At 37.4% G+C, this 22648-nt stretch overlaps 2 protein-coding genes across 7 annotated transcripts in view; one reads left to right on the forward strand and one right to left on the reverse strand.

Moving 5' to 3' along the window:
- Nucleotides 1-15601, reverse strand: part of LOC131771764 (uncharacterized) — a 34618-nt gene extending 19017 nt beyond the window's left edge. The window contains exons 1-2 of one of the 6 annotated variants that reach the window (XM_059087630.2): nucleotides 15571-15601; nucleotides 11432-11538 (exon numbers count right to left, since the gene is read on the reverse strand). The gene's annotated coding sequence lies outside the window, so the exon portion shown is untranslated. Of the gene's footprint in view, nucleotides 1-199; nucleotides 358-2695; nucleotides 2800-11431; nucleotides 11539-15570 lie in introns of those variants that run through there. The other 5 variants (XM_059087629.2, XM_059087627.2, XM_066173128.1 and 2 more) reach the window with 5 other exon arrangements.
- Nucleotides 15602-18789: 3188 nt separating this feature from the next.
- Nucleotides 18790-22648, forward strand: part of LOC131771749 (26S proteasome regulatory subunit 8) — an 11512-nt gene continuing 7653 nt past the window's right edge. The window contains exons 1-4 of the mRNA XM_059087603.2: nucleotides 18790-18912; nucleotides 21292-21363; nucleotides 22023-22092; nucleotides 22504-22601. Of these exons, the coding sequence (XP_058943586.1) occupies nucleotides 18814-18912; nucleotides 21292-21363; nucleotides 22023-22092; nucleotides 22504-22601 (339 nt within the window). The 5' untranslated portion in view covers nucleotides 18790-18813. The remainder of the gene's footprint in view (nucleotides 18913-21291; nucleotides 21364-22022; nucleotides 22093-22503; nucleotides 22602-22648) is intronic.

A 22648-nucleotide genomic window follows, 5' to 3' on the forward strand; every position in this document is an offset into this window, starting at 1 on the left:
ATCAGACAAGAGACGTGTCCGTTACATTACCAAACCTAAAGCTTTGTTACATGTCGAAGTTGATAAATCGGCTGTGCATTTGTAGGTTTTTGTTATCATTACTTAACAAAAATTTATTGATCGCCAAGGAGAACCCGAAACAACCGCTTATCCTCCAAAGGTAACCAAAGCGAGTGGCCAAATTTAACGAGAAACTTACCCTCACCTGAATAAAGAAGCTAAACTTGCGCTTTGTCCACAAATAAAATAATACTGATGGTGTTATTTTTTCCGCGTCTAACAAAAGAATTTTATCAGCTTTGAGGTCACGAAAGTTTAATCTGTCGCCATAATTACACTCCCTCCTCTACTGAGTTAGATGTGTACCGCAATGATATTGTATCTCAGTTTGCTGATCAAAGTAATAAAAATTCCTTCTCTACTTTATTCTAAAAACAAATCTCTTCCGGTGGCAAAGAGGGATAAGGCCTTTTAGGAGAAGCGTGCATGCGAATCTTCATCCCCGGGTCAAGAGTGACCTGGCAAATCTGAACTTTGGAGAGCGACTTATTGTCTTAATTTGAGGATAACCAAATCTGAAACCTTACTGGAAAAATTGCCAAAATTAAAAAAGGCGGATGATAGATTGTTTGCCTTGCAATCCGAGAGATGTTCTTTCTAATGAAGGACACTCCAGAGAGCAACCGAAGCGTGGAGACTGCGCGCGAGAGGAAACACGCGAGGAAGGCACAAAAAGCAATTAACGGTTGCATTAAATGAAGTTTTATAAATGATATATATATATATATATATATATATATATATATATGCAGGAACAAAAGTTATTACAGTAAGCCGCAAAACTTTCGCTATAGCGCTTTGCGCTGTTTACAAGAGGCAATACATTTTTCTCAGTCCAAGCTAAACGTGAAATTTTGCAATCTGTGGGTGCCAGGATCAGTATGTGTTTAGTTTCTTCTGGGAACATGGGTCACGTTTGAGGATATTCAGTTATCATATATCATTCAAAAGATAACACGCCAACAAAAGGCCCTCTGTGAATGATCATCAGCTTACAAAGTCTTTTTTTTTTTTTTGCCGGATTAAGCATTATTACAAATGCATATTACAACAAGAACCACGCGAAAATCATTTAGGAGATTTTCCTTATAATTCGCCTCCTGTAGCTTCACCCAAAGACTAAATTTACAGCCATCTCGAATGGCAGCTGCATTGAATCAAAGCACCGACAAGAACCTTTGATTGTTCAAAAGCCACAAGTTGATTTTACCGAGGACAGTCCTGGCCTCGGGAGCCATAAAAACGGGCATAAATTTTCCTGATCGAGTGTCGACACGTTACCTTGGTGTCGAAAATAATCCGAGTTTGTTTTACTTTATTTCGCTCTGTGATTGGTGCAAAAATTACGCAGCACCCTATCAGCCAATCAGATATGTCACTAACACCACAGAAGTAAAAATAATTTGATCGCTTGTGCTTTCCCTCGCTAAGACCATGCACGCTTGCTCGCAAGTTGTCTTCTTAAGATATTTTCTTTCATGCTGATTGGGTGGTCTGATTAGCTGGCTTTTGGCTATATGATATTCATTCCAGATTCGCCATAATTTAAACAAAGAGAATTCACATTTCATTAAATCCCAATTCTGTCGCTGCTGTTGTTTTCGAAGCGTGAAAAATTAGGCTTTCAATAAGGAGATAATCTGAGAGAAAAAGTTTTGTGAATTAGAAAAACACCACGAAAGAAATATAAAACCATTAACAAACAAAGATGTCAAGAGATAGAGGAAATTTGCACGGATTGCAAACGACGAACCTCAATTTTTTGCACTCTAACTTTTCAAGTAGCATCGACACAGAGGGGCGTGAATGCGTCATAAACTGGACACGCCACCCGAAATGGCGGGAAAAAGATTTGGTTGCCGCCTGTTGTCTCACACGCACAGAACTTGCAATAAAGCAATGAACATTCTGTTGTAACAGGACCTTTGGGCGTAAAAAAACATACCATTACAAGACAGGAAATCAGAAGTAGAATATGCTTGGAAATATCCGCGACGTAGGGGATAGAGTAAACAAAAGCACGAGTAACTGAATACGATAATTGTGTCTGAGGTGATTAGACCCGTGCAATGAGGAGCTCAAGTGTGCAACTTTCTCTTGCAAATCGAAATAAATTTTAGTGCTATTAATGTAAAGTTAAAGGTATCAACTGCTAACCCGGGTCAAACCACTGAGGATGGGCTCCGGCCTTAACGTACCTCGATTCTTGTACGAAACTTGGGCGAAAAATGTGCATGTCTAACAGATGTTGAAACACTATTGTCTATAAGTCGAACGAACAAGGGGGTATGGCGATCTATCGAGGACAGAGTCGATATTATCATTTAGTCGTTTACAAAGAAAGAAAAATCGTAAATGACTCTCTTATCCGTGTAACAGATATTTGCCAACTGGAAGAAAAATTTGGGGGCGTTGCTGCTCTGAAAAAAGGCTTTCCTGATGGTTAAGAACACGAAGAATTATCTAACAGGGCGTGGATAATTATTCATATTTCCTTGACGCTTTTGACAGAATTTTGCAATGACAGCCAAAGAAATGAAGAATGAAAACATATCGGACATGATATATACAACTGTTACAACGAAAACAGATGCAAAATTACATAAAGAATATATATACATATACAAGGCAGTACCTGATATTGTGCAGCTCTGAAAACAAACTGTGACATCAACATAGACGGTGAAACCACAAAACCATGATTCAATCAAGTGCGCTCTACTTAGTTAACATGCGTGTTTTATAGTCAAACTATGTTTACTTTTTCATTTTTGTCATTTTATTTATGCCACCTGATTTGCTGTACTTATTTCAGCGGTTTAAAACACTAATCTCTAAAAATATTTTTTTAGCCAGACAAATCCCTTTATGGTTTTTTTTTTTTATCTCATGATCAGTTTTATATATGAAAGGTCTTTTTGTATAAAAGTACCGAATTTTGCAAGGCTCACATGACCATATCAGTTATGCCGGCAAACCTAAAGGATGTTTGAAGCTCTTAAAGGATTTTCTTACAGCCTACGTATACAGTATATCTGTACGGTATTTTAATCTTTAAATTTAAGGCTGCTCTTGGCTAAATTTTCTATGTGCGTGTCCTTAAGTTTTAAACCCATGATATCAGCGCTTTCGCAGTGGTGCGACTCTTAGGACTCTAATTGATTTAAATTGGGACTTTGCCATTCTATTCAATCTCAACAGTTCAGACCACGGGGAGTTTAGATAATTGACTAAATATAAGCTGCTTTTTTGCAGATACCTTTTCCGAATATTTGATTTAAAAAAGTTCTCTTTCACCAGTCATCAGTCAACCAGGGATTTTTTCAAAGTGGTGGAAGAAGTGGTTGAGGCGACTTTTCTGAGAGGTTAATAATTCGAACATTAAAAACAGGTCACAAAACAAATCCATAGGTGTTACAATTTTCACTTCTGAGTGCGGCAAGCCTTCAACTCAGAGATAATATTTGCGGTAGCCTAGTTATGACACACAATTTGCCGCTATGCTAGTTTAATGTTGACGCACGATGACTATGATCGGGACTAGAATCTTACACTAGTGGGACTCCGTTGTCGATTTTCACTATCACGTCCGCCATCAACAACTAAAAAAATCCAAACCGTTCAGTACCTGAAACTAACAGATTTAATTAGAACCTATCTATGCCATTAAATTCCCCAACGTGTATTGCTTTTTTCACGTTTTCGATACTGCATCTATTCAAGGGCGGAGGTTATTCGAGGGTGGTGTTTTTTTTCCAAAATCATATTTCTTAACTCGTCGACAACAATGATGGCAGATCATTTGAATCTGTTTTCCTTTTAGCGTAACAGAAACTTCTCCATAGTTCCCATGTCTCGCTTTTTTTTATCCAAATTTCTACGGATGGTGTAGATAACTGATTCCTACCATCCTTCAAGTTGTTATTTTGTTTTCATTTCATAATCGTCAGCAAAACGCAAGCATTCCTCTGATTAGGTGCGTCTGTTATACGAAAGTAGCGTTTATTGGTAATTTTGCTTCCATTTACGGCGTTTGTTTGAATTTGATTGGGGCAAAAACGGTGAATGAATCACCTGCCGAAATCAAAGGTCCGTTTCTTCTTGACAGTAATTTGCTAAAATGTTTCTCAAAACATTTACAGGACTTAGCGCGATAATATTACATTTCCTTCCGGAGAGTAAATGAGAAGACAGAGAGCAGAGGCTAAGCTAAGATTTTTTTCAAAGGGAAGGTTACGCTATGTCGCTCTCAACTGCTCGGAATTGCTTCTCGGCTATCGTGTCGAGTTTCTCGCCATGTGTTGCTTAAATTCACATTTTATTGGACGAGCGTTAAATGATTCGTTGCATTGAGACTCTTAGCTAGGATTTGAGCTTTTTCGCCACCACAAGGTTTGTATATTGGTGAATTCCAACACAAGTCATCTCATCAAGGAAGTGGAGGTCACGGCCATTCCAAGAGCCCCCTAACTACGCCCCTGAGGAGCTACAATTAGGGCGTTGGCTGTGTCGATGCCACTAAAATTATTTTGAGTTTTAGAAGGAAACCGAAGTATGTTTCATTAGGGCTTGGCATTCAAAATTTTCGCGGAAGAAATGCATTTCCTATCCTTTCGAAATGATTTTTATCGGAAAAAAAAGTCCTCACGCTATCCGACGAGGTAATACTTTTACAACCCAGCAATTTAGTTTCTGCGCGTGTGCCAACGTTGTAATGGCTTCTAGACATACTTTCAGGCTGTCAAGTTTGCGGAAAAGGTACTGTCACTTGTAACACTGTTACGCCAGATTCACGAACATAGATTGATATGTGCATTCGATTCTGTAAAAGGATACAGAGGATAGGAAAGGGGGAACTTGTGACTTTTCGAACTGAACTTTTCTTGAACTGCGGGTGATGTGTAAATTTATCAATTTCCTTTGAGCTTTATCAAAAAGTTATACGGTTTTAAAACACCGTTACATAATTTGTGAGGCTGTTAGGCGAGAGAGCACCATGTCCGCCCGCCTCGTATGGAGACGTTTTACCGCTGAGTGTCTCCAGCCGTGGGTGTTGTGGTGTAGCCGCGGTCTATTACAGAGCCGCCGTCGTGCACGGGAGACCGTGAAACACAGCGGTCAAACGTCGGGTATGTGCAAAGGGATCAGCTCTGGCCGGCGCCCGCCAATTTCCCGCGAATTTAAGCAAAAGAGGATGGAATTTTGTAGAAGGAAGCAAAAGTTGTTAAAAGAGGAAATCTACACGTTTTAAACACAAAGCTTATGCCAGTAAGATTATCTTGTTATCTAAATATCACAAAATTTGTTATACGCTTTTAAAACACCGTGACTTGCTGGCTTGAATGGTTGTTTGTAACACGCGTGTGAAAACTTGTCTTTGACCGCCTGAAAGCACGCCACCTAGTCATTACAATGTTTGAACATGCGCAACCGCTGGACCGCTGTGTTGGATTGCAGGCGCATCGAAGTACCCACGGTTTTGAGACTACCCTCTGAGCCTAAAAATAACACATCTTGTACTAACATAATACTGAGGGAAAACCCGTTCATCCGTTACTAATCATATGAGGTACATGAACCTATTTTGAACTTTTTTTCCTTTCACCCCGTTGAACAATATTTAGCTCGAGGGCGACTATTAAATATCAGCTTACGAAGAAGGAAAGACAATAAATTTAAACATAGATCAAATAGTAACAAAGATGACCAAAGATGAAGAAGCTTAAAAAAACGGATCAATGAATAATAACCAAAGTGATAAGTTTGGGCTGAATGTTTCAAGCATCTGGCATGCTAGGAGATCAAAAACGTTTTTGAGCCACTGAAGGGGTGTTGTTTATTTCAGTGTGCTTTACAGATTTAACCGAAAAAATTTCCAGATCGCCGTTCAGTTGCTTTGAAAACTCTAACTTAAAAATTTCAAGTTTTTCGTTTTGCACTCCGAATGATTTCTCTCCACTCAAAACTCTGCAGTAATTTTTGTATTTTCCCGTGCAAAAAATTTGTATCTTCTCTTAATTTATCAACATTTTTGTAACGGTCAACAAAGTAAAAGAAGAAAAATAAATAGCGTGAGTTACATCCTTAGAAATCGAAATAGTTAAATTTTAAACGTTACCTCGCGGCCTCAAACTCAGATGTCCAAACACCAATCGAATGGTAAACCCCCAGCATCCAAATGAACACCACACAAAAAATAACCCTGAGCAAGGTTTAAATTAAGAATTGCATCGAAAAATACGCCTACACGATGAAACAACGATGACAGATAGAAAAATAACGCTTTCCTAGAAATTCATCGTTTGATGGCGGACAAAATTGATCGTTTTTAATAAAGTGAGGATACTGATGCCGATGGAAATGCAGCTTAATCAGATTGTATCCTGCGTTCACACAACAAATAACTGTTACAATTTAATGCCCTGTAGTGATCAGTAATTGCGCCCAAGGCAGTTGCTTCCGATGATTTCCTGCCCACTCCGACCACATTTAAAAACTTCCGACCACGTCCGCCCACACCCGAACACGCTTTGTCGAGCCCGACAACTTCCGGTCACTTCCGACCACATCCGAAAAACTTCCAAACCCCGGCCACTTCCGACCACTTACGGGTTTTTTCGCTGTGATAGAAACCACAAATTAAATGAAACAACAACCATAATCTGCCAAAATTGTTGTCTTTCTCTGAATTGAATGCTTCAGGTGATTTCTTGACGAGACAAGCATCCATAAAACTCCAACAAGTTCTTCGTCCCTCAAGTTATTGTACTGTATTCGTAAGAATCTTTCATAATTTGCAATGAGATTTGAATGCTGCTTTAGATACATTTGTATGGTTGGGGGTTAATTAAATGTTATGCACTAAGTATTTGAATATGAACAGCTTCACTCCATAACGTCTCCGTTTATATGAATTCCGCTGACTTGTATTTCCAGTACAAATTAAACCAATTTTTACCCTTGTCCCTGTGAGGCTCTCTTAGTCGCCTACTTTAAATTTAGTTCCAAAGAATCTAGGAGAAAAACTTGTGCAAAAACGGCATTTCGAATTCGCATTTCAGCGAACGATTCTCCTGACATATGGCTATGAAAAAAATGTAGTAGCACATGGAGAGTTAGCTGAAACAGATCTAGTTTCAACATTTTTCCGTTTAAAAAAAAAACAGACATTGCTTTAATCAGAAACAACAATAAGCAGAACTTCTTGATTGTGATTGATAACGAGAAATTTGATAATAGCCCGACAATACAGGAAATTTTACAGAGAAGAAGTTCCGAAAAATAATTTGTTTGTTTCTTTTTCCGTCTAAACAGTGCAGTGTTTGGAAAAAGAGTTATAAAAACATTTTATGCTATCATTGCACGGAGAAAGAACTAGAACTTTTGCATGAATTGTAATAACCCCACGCATCTACGTAAGTGTCACGTAGTAATCAAAGCATTTTAATGATTTTTGCGATTAATTACTGAGGCGCAATTTTCATGCAATGAGGTAGAAATATTAGTCAGTTGACAACGAAGTCATCATCACTTGTCAGCGTTTCTCCGTAGAATTGATTCAAACGCAGCAAGACTTGCTTATAAACTTTTTAAGTATCTTTGATGTATTGGGTCCAAAGTAATTTTCTAAATAAAAAACATTTGTTTTTGTTCCAGTTTAATAGAAGTATAAATTATTTATCGTTAGAATTTTCATCAAATGCAGACGGAAACATTACCGTATCTTGTGACACGAAAAAATTGTTTCGTTCGCATAAATTTACCGACCCAGTCTGTGCCTTTGGATTATTACAATTGACCAATTAAAACTGTATTAGCATTCATAATTGCACGAAAACGTTTTAAGTTCTTTACAGCCTTAACTGAACATGTAGAGGGATTAGGGACTGAAAGAGTCTTTAATATACAGGCTAGACGTGACTGGTGTGATAGTCTTTCCCCTGATATTCTACACTGGCGCTTTCAGTGTAAGAGGCATACGTGATACAGTCATAGATCTACCATTACAGGGCTAATACACACTTCTTATATATTCTTAAAAAAATAACATACCGTTTTCGTTCGCATGTAAACATGGATTGAGCGAGGAAGCGCACTCTTTCAGGAAGACCCCTCGATGGAAAATAAACCTTGTGGTTGAATTCTCGGGCAAACATCCTCTTGTTCTAGGAGCGATCGATTCCCGTTGTGAATTTTTGCGTTTCACGTTGTTTTCAAAAACAATTTACACCGGTGTTCGTCCATTTGGAATGACTAAAATGTCTGCACGTTTCAGGGCGTTTTTCCTCGCAAAGTAAGACTTCTGTTTAAGCACAGCTTGAATGAAGATTTCGAGGTCAACTTCCCAGACCAACACATGTGAAAAGTTAATTGTCATGCAGGAAGACGTGTGGAAACTCAGCAAGCTTCCTCTCCTCGCTCGCACGTTAATGCATACCTAGCTCTCAGGAAGTATGCCATTTACACGCTGACAAAACATTTTGGTAAGTGAAGCGGTTTGCGCGTTTTCGCCAACACTTATTGTAAATCATGTCGAAATAGTGAAGCAACTAAGCGGTGCACAAAAGCAAGACGCTATGACATTCCATTGGAGAATTGTTCTTCAGAGCTTAAAGACGCACGCCTTGTTAATTAAGTTTTCTATAAATTTGAATATAAAGATCTCCGCAAAATCCAGTTCACCATTAAGTAGTGTTGAATTTAAAGATAACAATGATAGCCTCGAAGTTTCGTCTTAGTTGCAGTCCTATGTTCTTAAGTGTCTCAGTTTTGAGAATTTATAGCGGAATCAGCACACATTCCTTAAACACTTTGACCGCTAAGAGTGACCAGCATCTAATTTCTCCTTACGATATCGCACCTGAATCACACATTAAGGTCATGAGAATAAAGGAAATGATCACCAAGCAGAGAAGCTCTTGATTGTTAAGCAAATTCTCCTTGTCAGCATCTTGACAAATGTATAGAGAACGGTACGGAGACTATGCATCCTGATGTTAGGATGTAAAGGGTTAAGTTCGAAATCGTTTTGCTTCAAGGAGTGATCGCTTGAAAAATTCTCTTTAGGATTTGAGAACAGCGTCTAGAAGACAGGTAATGAGGAAGAAGAAAAGCAAATTGGATGTACGGTTATGGTATCATACCAAAGCCTTACGAATGAACAAATTAGTGAAAGCTCGTTAGGGGAATTGACTGTGAAAATTTCCTTGCTGGTTGCTTTAGTAAAGTATTAATTGTAACATCAGAGCATTAGCGACAGAGAAGGAGTCTCCTGATCCAAGCCTTTAGATAATGCACGTCAGATTTGCCAGAGTAATTGATGCATGGCCTCTCAAACGGATGTATGTTTCCCCAAGACGACCTCATGAATGGTAGCCTCGGTCTCGTATTCTGCGTTGATAGCGCGGATTTCCGTTTTGACACAGTAAACGACTTTAAAAAAGATATAGAAAATAATATTTCTTGAGCAAAAATTTACAATGTGAACCGTTTACGGAAAGCGTCTTTCCTTTGCATCTGAAACCAATTACAATTATGCCGAAATCAACGCACTGATTTCCCTCTCTGTTTCCCTACTTTGTCTTGTTTTTGGGGGTGATGATAAGTTAATCATTGCTGTTGAAATCAGATGCACCTGGATCCAGATAGCTCTAGGTATGCGAAACTTACTAGTACCGAAAACAAATATTTCCCTTTTTTTTTTCTTGGTGCATCCACTCAGCGCCGAGGAATCTCCTCCTTCGGGGAAGTAGAACACTTTTACCTATCCCACGGTTAATTGTAGGAGAAGAGGTGCATTGCTTGCCCTTATATGCTTCGTGATTAGCGCTAATGACTTCAGAACGAGAAGCCTGGATTCGAGCGCTACCCTCTACACCTAAAGCAAAGATGGTCAGTTCAATTTTTCAAAATGCTTAGGGTATTTTGCGATGAAATACTTTGGCATGCTGCCCTAATCGGGATAACGTCCTCTGAAAATGGACCACCAGTCTAGAAATTTTTCCATAAATTTAAGTAAAAGACTCAACTTTTGGTAACTGATAACAGGTTGCCGAAAAATAGAAGCGTTCCTGTTTATTGATGTCGCTAGACTTCTGTATTTAGCATGTCTCGTCGACTCGTTGTCACTTAGGCCAACTCACTTTTATTTGCTTTTCATGTCCATTGTGTGTTTTGACACCTCGATGAATGTTTTTTTTTAGATTCGGTGCGACCTCTCTGCTTGACTTTCAGACTGGTCAAATAACTCATTATAACTAAAGAATAGCCCTTTTGATTTGAATTTTGCGAAAAAAAACATGTTTAAAAAAAAAATCAGTGCCAAATGCGACTGACAACGACCGAGCCAATTAGAATTCGGATAAAATGCACGTGATCTCGTAGACCACATGTGAGCCTGCAGTTTTGGGTAGTTCTGTTATATTAGCGTACCGAAACATTTGGAACCTCAACCACTCTGCGAACAATATTTTTAATTCTTCAATTTCTCTTTCTTAATCTTTAATTGTTTCTTTGTTTGAGTATAGGACAAAGCTGTACTCTGCCAGGCGAACGGTTATGGCATTCAACACTAAAAAGAAAAAAATGTCGTATCTTCGTCATAATGATTGTTTGATCTGTAATTTTGCAGGAAATTAGCCCTTCAACGAACTGCTAACAGTGACTAATATATTTGCTACCTCTTAAAGATATTTGCTCTTTTTAAAGAGTAATCTGAAAGGTAAGCATCCAGACCAGTTCCTCACTCAACTCATAATCTTCAAGAAGCTTATCTTACTATAAAATCTTTTCTGATAAGAATTTCAATTTCAAAACTGTTTTGTGATTCAATATTTATGTTGTACAGCCTCGAAAGACTGTAACTATTTTTTCAGCCTTCTTTCACGTATTTGCTCCATGCCCGAACCTTTTAAAAGGTTTGACTGGCCGTTGGCCAACAAAACTCAACTGCTCAAAGAAATTGGGCTAAAATGAGAATTGTTATGTTTCATCGTCTGTGTTTCAGCGATAAGAGCAAAGAGAGAACAAAAGAACAATACACTGCACAGAAACAGTATTAAAGAAGAATAATATCAGACTGCAAATATCCGTGAGAAATATTAATTGATGTGGTGAAGAGATTTTTCTTGTAAAAAGCTCGATGTGTCTTTTCGACTGTCGCACAAATCACGTTAATTAATGTTCTTTGCGATAACCTTTCATTGCAACGAGGTGAAATACTGTGTCGGTTTTTTTCAAAGCTTTTAAACCCACGTGAAGTGTTTAAACTGATAAGACACTTGATTAAGAGTTGGTTAAGAAGAATTACTACAAACTAAGGATTATCGAAAGTAGTGCCTCAATCAATCACGATGTTATGACAAATACCTACTTGTAAACAAGACTTGAACTTTCCGTCTAGGATATCTCACCAATAACGAAACTTATCTGCATTTGAAGGATACTATACTTCGTCAGATCTTCTCACGACTGTCGCCTCTGGGGAGTTTAAGCATAAATGACGTATATTGAATACTGGATGCCGTATTTATAAATTCTTTTTGGGATATGCGACCTTTTATTAAGAAATGCTCAGTTCCAAACAATTTCAAAGATGTACTGTCTCGTCGGTGTAACAAGGAGTCGCGACACCTAAAACAAAAGATTAATACTCCTAGGACGAGAATGTGATTGTTTTACTTGGTTATAATGAAAGAAAAAAGCCATAAAGAACAGATTTGTTTTGAAAGTCGGGAGACACCCCTATCCAGTGACATTGTTTATAGTTAGATATAGTCGCGTGCAAATTGCCAGAAAAAAAGGACAGAAATATGCATTAAAGACACAAACGAATTGCAGTTTGTGAGGATGTTTTCCACCTTTTGAACAACAATTTGAAAATGTCGTAATCTGTTTCCATTTTTTTAGCTTTAATCGAATATTTTCCAAGAATTGAGCGAATAAAATTTCTTTCATAACCGACAAGAAAGCCAAGAGATCGTCGCGTTCCTTGAAAGAAGAAAAAGAGAGAAACTGTTCAAGATGAACTTTTAATTGCGGTCACATGGCGCAAATTGGCTTAATTTTGTTAAACAATGGTAAGCAAAATGTTTGCATTCTTTTAGGACATAAGGAAACTCCCGAGGATTCAGTGAAACTTCAAACAAACGGGTGAATAACAACTTGAAGCAAAAACTATTTCAACAAACGCAGTATGGTAAAGACACCAAGTTGATTGAACTCGAAACGACAACTCTGAAGGTTACTTGTAAAATCCTTGTCGTTGAAACGTATGCTGTTGTGGCGTTTCAATCAGTGTTATTGTTTCTAGTAATCACTTTATTGAATCTATATTTGCAATTTAAATCGTGTCATAAATAGGATTTCACTAAAGGAGATTAGGGCCGACAAAAGAAGGTTTAAGGAATCATTAAACCTTTCCTCGCATTTACTGCACGCCTTCACATGATGATGTTTATCTAAGAAAAAATGGTGGAGAATTCCATGGTATGAAAAAAAAACATTACAGTGATCATTTCATAAAATTTGACGTAATTCGGCTGCTACAACTCTTGCGTCGTTCTTTATCACTCTAGCATTTGTGACTGAGTCAAGGTGACCTCGACCCAACCTCTATAACCAGTTGATAAAAAAAATGTTAATACAATTAATTTTTCTAATGATTTGAGTGTAACTGTTTGAATCCTCGAAAGAGATCTTTATCTTTATTTTTTTTGCGATAAAGTGAGTTAGGTGTAAAATACAATGTAAGGTCTGATTCAGGATAAGGCGATGTAAAGACGATTTGATATTTCAGTATTATTGTTCCAAGCGAATCTGTTCGAATGTTAATATAATTCTAAATTTCTTTAAATATATTGAGGTGCTTTTTTGAAATCGTTGAAGTTTTTCGTAAATTGGAATAAATTCTTGAAATTAGTTAGCCACGATAAACAGATGGCAGATACAAGCAGAGAGCTTGTATAGAGGAGAGGATTAATACCGCAGAACTGCTGGAAATGACGAACTAAGAAAGTTTAAGTAAAGTTTTGTCAGGATGTGTAAATTAAGAAGTTATCTTTTGAAAACACAATTTAAACTCAAGAAGCGTTGATTTTCAGCGTTATGTCTACTTACCAAGCTGTGGCCTGTGTAGTCGGTGGCAAAAAGTACACTGAGGTAGAACTGAGTTCCTAACGTGAATTATTTTGCAAACAGAATACGTCTCGCCAGCGAGACTGGAGGAAAAACGATTTGAAATTAAATCCCCGCAAAATTGTAATCAAGGTATCTAAAGACGCTTTCAATAATGTCTCAACACGGGTCGGCTTACTCAGCGAAATTAAGAAAGAAATTCTGCAAATGTACGTCGCGCCGAGAGTTCCTAATCCGAGCACAATTGCGCCATAAGTTTACTGATGTGGTTCCCATTTCGATATACATCATTTATTTGGTAAGTGGCTAAAAATTCAAAATAATAAACGTATTTCTTTCCCTCTTGCACAACTGGTTAAGCGTTACTCTCTAAAGAGGTTGATGCACGTACGAATTGGAGTAACCAAGTTAGAATCTGATAGTGGAATATTTTAATCTGACATAACCCTCTAATCTCAGACAGCTGAATAATCCCAGAACCATGGGACATGACGACCTTTTTAGTTAGTACTGCTCGCTACTGACCTAGACCTCAAAAATATGAATTCAATTTAACCTCTCGGGGCACTCACCCTCGAAGAATTTCGTAAAATATTTTAACAAAAATTTTTCTCTGATTATGTAATCTTTCCCATTCACGGTTTGGATCGACTATCTGATGCACTTACACTATTAATAAGGATAGATTAAAAACAAGTCGAAAATATGACTTTTTTAAAGTCAGCTTAGCTGGTTACTTACTGAGGTAAACGGATTGAAGTATTTTCGAGGCATTTTCGCGATTTTCTGGTCCATAAATGTGCTACTGTTTTGATTATTAAGTTCAAGTAAAAACAACAACGGGAAATATTTTTTAGTGACTTGCCATGATTATGTCTTATTTTGCTTTGTGGGACCGCCCCGACAAAACAACAATAAGACATACAACCGTGTTCTTGACGCAACAGTTTCATGTTTTTCTTAACTTAACAGACATTCAAAAAAAATTTCCGTCTCACAGTGTCTGAAGCCAAAATATTATTTCCGGCACACACGTTTTCAGTTGAAAGGACAAAAACAGAACATCGGTTAAAAACACCTGATGTACTTTGGAATTCACTAAATTTACATCAGACCAATATGTGTTTCATATAGAACCTCTTCATATAAAGACCCACTAGTTCAAAGTGTTTTTGTTGTGAAAAAGGAACAATGAAAAATTCCGAATTTTGTATTTTGATTTTTTTAAGATTTGTAGAGCGGGACAGCCTTATCAAAGAGGGCCTTTCTAATAAGGCTGTCCCGCTCTACAAATCTTAAAGTCGTCGACCAGCAAGTTGTTCCATATCGCTGTACAAAGGTTTTGTAAGTGACCGGCTCTTTGTAATTATTTATTTGCAGCTCTGATATAGACTTAATCTGTGATTTATGCACAAGTCCAAAAGAGTACTTAAACCACAAAAACTAACAAACATGTTAACAGTATTGTTTCACTGTTTGTCTCAGTAATTTCATGACGAAAGCCAAGCAATCCAACATTCAGATTTCTTTGTTGATTTTTCAAACTTCTTGCTGACGCAAACGTGACTTGGAGCGTGGCATATGGGATATCATGAATAAAGGGGGTAAGTTTGTAAAAAACTGTGGTGCTGCGTCGCTTGGGAGTTTTAGAAGATGACTAGGTTTATTCATCTGAGTTGACAATGTAAATTGGCCACCTTAAAGAGTTTGTAAAGTTGAAGTTTCGAGCGTTAGCCCTTCGTTAGAGCGAAAAGAAGGATATCAAGTTAAGAGTCGAACAGTTGAGATGTTTGCAAAAAAATATATTCAGCTGTGAAATGACAATGTGGACCGGTGTTAAGTTGTTCGATTATTTCTTAAGAGACAAAACATCCAGAACAGTATTCGATATCTAGTCTGCCCGCTTTGAGTATAAATTAGCAAAAACGCTTACTTTTATCAAGTCAATAAAGAGGTTTGTATGTCTTAAAGAATGGGCTTTAGAGGGTTGAAACAAAATCATGTGCGAAAAAATGGAACAAAAGCTTAAGAAAAATTGGTGTTACCTCAGTCCCCTTTTTCAGAAATTATCTGCTTATCTATAGTTATCCTAGTTTCTTGAGGTGAATTATTTAGCTCAAGATTTTAGAATTACAGCCGAACCCCGCTATCTCGAACGCGATTACCTCGAGTACCCCGCCGGTAACTCGAACAAGATCTAATTTCCCACTGCTCAATTTTTTCAGTAATTAATATTTGCCATCAGTTAACTCGAACCCCCCAAACTCGAGCCATTTCTTGTTTGTTTGTTTCCCTTGAGAGTTTGAGTTAGCGGTGTTCTACTGTACTTACGAACTCGATTGCCTTTCGAGATAAAATAATCAGGGTCGGTCTCACCTGTCTCTGCCACTTCGGTGGCCACTGCGATGTTTTCGGTGTCGGAGAACGCAACAAATCTTCTCTGAAGTTATATATGTTTTTATAAAATAACTTAGACACCGGAATGCTCTGATTGGTCAAAAACCTATCGTTCATTTTATCGATAAACCCCAAATCACTTAATTGGAGCAAAAGACCGCCCTTTCTACCAGGTAAGGGGCGTAACAACCTATTTGCGATGTTGATTGAGCACAAGGAAAGTTGTAAATCGCGAGCCGAAGACGGGGGAGTTAAAAAGATATTTCCTACAAAAGCCTGCGTGGGTAATATCTTTGGCAAAGCAATAGCATCTGCGGTCCTCTTCCTTTGATAACTGTGATATAAAGCTGAATATTTTGGAAACCACACTGCCTTACTACGTGATATCAGTACGAACACTGTAGAATCTGTGTATATTGTAAAAGCGCTAGCATCAAATAAAATTAGAATTGTTTTTTAGAGGTAGTTACGCAACGATATTTTATTTCGGTTTTGACAACGTCTTTAATTACCTTCACCTTGAACTGAAGAGACCATCAAATATAATGTTAGATCGGAATGAAAAAAAAACAAACGAAGAAATAATAAGCCGTGAGAGTACCAGAATGGCGGAATGATCAAATTGGTTCGCAAAATACAAATTAAAGAAAAAACACGAGCCCAAATTATTTAAGATACCTAAAGCATGATTAATTTAATCCAAAAGCCTAAAACTCTATCTACGCCACAAAGAGACAGGTCATTATTTATCTCCTTCTGCAGAGGGTTTGGAGGATTTTGGTTATGTCACCAAAAAATATACCTGATCCCCCGAGGGAGGCAGAGGTTGGGAAAGGGTTTATCCTAGACGCGCGATAAAGGCCAAAATTGATATGTGATGCGTGAATTCATAAATTTATGAACCAACGTAAGAGGTGATTTGCCTCCCGAAAAAGGCTGAAATACACGTGAACAACGTTACCCGTTAATTTTTTCCTTTCTTTTCTTAAAAACTTCAAGATATCCCCGAAACAAAGAAGAGAGACATGGTTTGATGCTACTCTGGTTTACAGATTCAATGAGTGTAACGGAAGAAATTACATTTCATAGACCCAACGTTTCGACACTCCTGTCTAGTGCTTTCTGCAGGGGTGATCTAAACGTTGCAACAAGAGGTCCTTTTATATGATCACTAATTAGCTGCCTTGTTCTAACGAGGTGAAATAGGCGTCAGAAAGTAAGCCGCCATCGTCACGATTTAAAGGAGCGTGAGCGGAGTTAATATGCCAAGCTTCCAAACAAAGGCGCTGGTGGTAACGCTGATTAGTTGTGATAATTTTGGAATTGTCCCACCCAATTGTATGGTTAGTTAGGCATGTGTGCTCCGATAAAGCTGAATTTTCCTTTTTGCAAAATAAAACCGCTTTTTGATGCTCTTTCAAACGCGTGCCAAACTGATGTTTGGTCTGTCCGATGTATTCGTTGTCACAGTCATTGCACGGAATAGAATAAATGGTGTCGGTTCGTTGTTCTTTCGTGACAGGATCCTCAGGTTTGGCGAAAATATGCCCCAAAGTCTGAAAAGGTTTTTGAGCAACTTTAACGTTGTGGCTATTCAAAATTCTCTTGATGGGTTCCGTAACACCCTGAATGTAAGGAATAACACCAAAACCAGTCGCTGGTTCCCTTTCATCAGGATTGCTATTAGTTGTAACTGGTTTTTGGCAGTTATAGAGAAAGGTTTTTGTATAGCCGTTTGCCCATAGGACGTTGGAAACATATTTCCTCTCCTCAGCCTTCGAATCGAGTGAAGATGGTGGACAGTCAGCCCTCCTGAGTAAAGTTTTGGCTGCAGAATTTTTATGGCAAATAGGGTGGTGAGAATCGAAAGCGAGGTATTTATCGGTGTGGGTAGGTTTATGGTAGACACTTGTCTCTAAATTACCCTTGAACCCCTCTGGACACATTTAAATCAAGAAAGGGCAAATGTCTATCCTTTTCACGCTCAAGGGTGAATTGGATAGACGGCTCGACTGAATTCAAACGCGATAGGAGGCGCTCCACTTCATTTCTAAATACCGCAGAAATAACATCATGGACGTATCGTTTCCAGAAAAAGGGTTTAACCGGTAAAGTGGCTAAGGCCTTTTGTTCCACGTCCTCCATTACTATGTTGGCAATGACAGCATAGCTGTACCAAAAACTTGTTAATAGTAGGTGCCGTTATATGCAAATTGCGTGGTTTTGGGGCAAAAAGACAGCAGATGAATAATATCCTGAATGAATAATAAGACGAGCGATTTTAAGTTTTCCCTTCTAATGACGTGACGCGTAAATTTTTCAAAGATTCGTGCGTTAACTTGAGACAGGATCAGCCCTCATCCCTTCCCCACCCCCCCCCCTCCCAGGCTTGCCCGATTGTGCTCGTAAAATGCTAGAAAGTTGCCGGCTGAAATGCCGTAAAATTGCTGAAAAAATACCAAAAATCCAAAAAGTTGCTATTTAAATTTCGAAAGTTGACTCCTGAATGTTTCGATTTTTTTTTATTTTTTATGTTAATTAAAAGTTATGTTTTTCGTTCTTCGCTAATAAATTTAGCTTTCGAGTGTTGCTCATAAAGGAAGGTGGCTTCTAACCATCCATTTCCGTTCATGGAAAGTACATAAACGAAGACAGTCATTTTTGCGCGTCGTTTCAGCCGATTATCCGCTCTAATATAAGATGGAAGGCCTGCAAGCCATTCAACAAATTTTCATAAATTGAAGTTTTTCGTGAAATCGTTGATTTTATCATGCTTGGCGTCTGCTTTAAACCAAAAAGTTGCTAAAAAAAATTGCCCACATAGGCAAAAGTTGCTCAAGGTTGTTAGAACTGCAAAAAGTTGCTCCAAACGCCAAAAGTGGCTCAAAAGTTGCCGAGCACAATTGGACGGGCTCCACGAAAGCACACTGATGATCGGATATCTCTACTTATTACAACTTGATCTCCACGATTGCTCATACAACTCGGAACAGAGCATGAAGGGTGGAAATATCTAATTTGAGCATGCGCCGAAACTCATTCGGCCTGATTCTCAGACGATGCAGGTCGAACAAGGCCACTTACTCTAATCCCTATTTTTTCCCTCTGGAAGAAAAGAACTGGTAACTATAATTGTCCCAGAATGCATTGCTCATTTATGATCTAATCCCTCCGCGCTTTGCATGATGGTCCATTTCGATTTTTTCTCAAAGTCATTCCAACATGGCGGCCGGAACGGCTGTAATGCATTTACCCAGCACGAGAAGCACCGTTAAGAAAGAAGAACCTGCTCGTAGAGTACAGAAAATTCAGCCAGATGAGGTAAGAGAAGTTATAGTGATAAAACATCGAGACACTGCTTCGTGAAAAACACGAAAAGTCGATCATGTGGTTTTACATGACGACATCTTTTGATCGAAAGCTATGGCTTTTTACAAACCGTTTTTTGTTAAGATTCAAGCTGCACGCTACACTTTAAAACGAAAAAAGCTAATTGTAATTTATTTATTACTTAATCTTTCGTCTCAACGTGTGATTTCCAAGTTTGTTGATGCAAAATACTGTAAAAATTCAGTCACTTGATACAAGGTAGGCAGCTTTTTGTCTATCCTTACGTTGAAAACTTAGAAAAAACGTGAAATTTTTGGAAGTTTTAAAGTCGGACTAATAGTAAAATTGACGCTTGGAACAACTTGAATCATGCGCCAGTGATCGTAGTCACTTACAGTCACTTAAGTATATTTACGGATTTGTGATAGCGTTCTTTCATTTCGTCTTAGTTAATTATTCCATCGATTGTCGTCTCTCTCCCTTCTTGAAGTGTCTAATTTAATCTTTGAGTATCATCAATTTTAGATCAGTTTTTATTAGAGTTTCTTTTCAGTTTGAAGCATGATTTTTTGTTTATTTCTAGAAAACACTCCTAAGAATGGGTAATAATTTACAGCGAATATTTATTCATTCTTCAGAAATCTTTTCATTTCAATTTGTTTGATGCTGAAAAGCTCTTTCTGTAGTGTTTCATCTATGTTAATGTCAATAAGTGGAATATATTATATGTGGTGTTTCTCCCGGCAGGACTAAACTATGACAACTAAAAGTTGTTTTTAGTTAGCACTTGACTACAAGATCTTAAAAAGAAACTTGTGCCCAAAACAAATCTATTACCTTTAATGATAAATGTTTAACTTCTTCAAGCGATATTCATACGTTATCCATGAAACAAGTAATGAGAATACTGAAACTTATCAGGTAAAAGGTTATCTTGATCAGCACCAAATTCTCATACATGTAACTACTTACAAAGGAAATAATTATGTAGAAGCTAGAGGGGAGATTAACAATTAGATCTTGGGAGTTGAAGGGTTATTGCATAAAAGGGTTAAGTCAATCTTTAAAAATTACCCGTCTTATACATTTTTCAAATCAAATAGATAAAACTTTTCCTATCTTATTAGTATGCATGTCAGGTCTGTAAACTTCAAAACTATGACCAACATCTGCCTATGGTATATTTTTTCAATTGTGATATTAGGAGAGATCACCAAAAGGTTACTGTTCAAATATTTTTCTATTTTAAGTCGTGTGCAGACTTCAACAATTCAACTTCAACTTCAACTTATGTGCACTATTCAGATGAATTCATCTAGCATGTACAGTATATATAATCACAGAAATGTACTAAGTATTATTAAAATATTATTCAAATACTAATAAATGGAAAATCTAGAGAGGATGTGCACAGTGACCACAGGAGCTGAGGGTTTTATGTTTGAGATATAATCAGAAAAAAGAAAGAAAAGAAAATCATGATTTATACTCGTTAGAATTAAAATTAAGGGCACATTATCAGCATAATCTACAGCAAATATTATACTAACTGCTCATTGAAGCATATCTTAATCAGAGGGCATACAGTGACATCTACTATCATTGACTGGAAAGAAGAAATATTCTATAGTGCATATCTACTATTTTTCTAAGAATAGGAGATAACCTCTCTTATCCTCTCTATAAAACCAACAAGTGACAACCCTTACCAAGTTGGAAGAATGTCATTGCTGTCCTTTAGTTCCTTAATGACTATTGTACAGAGCCAGAAATAATGTTGAGTCAAGAGAAAATGCGTGGTCAGAATTTGGTGTTGACACTATCAGTCTTTGCTTGCTAGGAATGTTGTCCTGTTATGCTTCATTATGTAATAGTCAAGAAGGAATTTCCCATTCACCAGCCCCTAAAAACATAGATGGTATTAAAATAACCATAGTCCTTCAATTGTTGGGGAAAAATCACCAGTGCTGAAATTTCTTTCTTCGCCGCTGATATCGAAAAACTCAATGAGCAGAACTGAATTTCTAAAAATCCAGGACAACCATTATCAAACTTGTTGAATTTATTTGGGTAATATCTGGACATGATTGTCAACAGGCTAAAAAAACTCTTTCCTGTGTGTCTGAATGTTCTGTTATAATCTTTAGAAATTCTATGTAAATAAGTGAATGCCCACAAACTTCTTTGTGGGTTAAATCAAATGGCATAAGATTTATGTTGGCCATGTGTTAGATCTAATGTACACTTGTATACTGTACCCTTTAGATGTACATTCACTATGCATATGCATTTAATACACTCAGATGCAGGACTTACATGTTTCAAAATATGTTAAGTTTTTAAATTGTCTCCACTATTTGATTTATGTAGATGGAAGTGGAAGAAGAAAAACAGCATGAAGGAATTCAGCAATACTATGTCACCAAGATTGAGGCTCTCCAGGTGAAGTACACTGTTGTACATATAGATAGAGTACCAAAGATAGTTAATTTAGAGCATGGTTGTTGATTATAGAAAGATTGTTATGAACTTTGACTATGGAAAACATCTGAGTTACCTATTTGTATTGGGATTCAAGCATTAGTCTGATTTTGCAGTCAAATGTGGTAAGCTTCTTTGATGTCACTAACTACATTTGTTGATCTGGGGAACCTACTTAGGAATATTTTAATTGTGAACTTGGGGGTGTGAGCCACTCAATCCTTTTCTTGAAGGAAAATTTTTCCTGCAGGTAGATCTGTGTGACAAAAATTAATGCAAACTTGCATTTACATGTAGCTCCAACCCTTTATATTTTGTTATGAAATGTAAAGTTGTGTCATTATTAACCCATTGATCCCTAAGAGTGACTAGTGTCAAATTTCTCCTTACAATATCACCCCTGAATTACACAATAAGGTCAGGATAATAAAGGCAATGATCACCAACTAAAGAGGCTCTTGATTGTTAAACAAATTCTCTTGGTTAGCACCATAGGGAATGTATAGAGAACAGTATGGTGAATGTGTATTCTGACAGAGTGTAAAGGGTTAACTTTGTAGAGTACATGTACACCACTCACTTAATGGCATTTGTGGCAACTAAATACAAATTTATTCCAGATGGTTGTCACAGAAGAGATTAAAAACTTGAGGAGGCTGGAAGCCCAGAGAAATGAGCTTAATGCCAAAGGTTGGTGTGAATTCTCTTATTAATTTGACTTGAAACTTGTTTTTTCTAGCAATGATCATCAACCCCTTAAAAAGGAATACCCTCTACAGAGACTAGAAGACTATTTCTTCAGAGCAAGTAAAGTGCAATGTGCCTTGATCAATTAGTTGAAATTTTGAGGACACATGTAGCTTGGAGTTGTCATATCTCAAGTGACTGAGTGTTGAGATGGTACCATTAAAAAAAATTCAACTACAGCAGTACATGCAAAAACATACCATAATCTTTTTTTGTAACATTATTTTGTGCACTATTTTGAATTGTAAAATCACTTTTTGCCATTTTGTCCCATGAGAAATACCAGAAAAAATATTGAACCATTTATATTTAAGTGAAAAATGGGCTTTGTTTTCTTGAACATCCACATTTTAGTGAGAATGCTGAGAGAGGAGTTGCAACTCTTGCAAGAACAAGGATCTTATGTTGGTGAGGTGGTTAAACCCATGGACAAGAAGAAGGTTTTGGTGAAGGTTAGTGTCTTTGAATGAAATGTAAGGATGATTTGTTAATAGACAAT

Source organism: Pocillopora verrucosa, chromosome 10, assembly GCF_036669915.1.
Source record: "Pocillopora verrucosa isolate sample1 chromosome 10, ASM3666991v2, whole genome shotgun sequence".
NCBI lineage: Eukaryota > Metazoa > Cnidaria > Anthozoa > Scleractinia > Pocilloporidae > Pocillopora > Pocillopora verrucosa.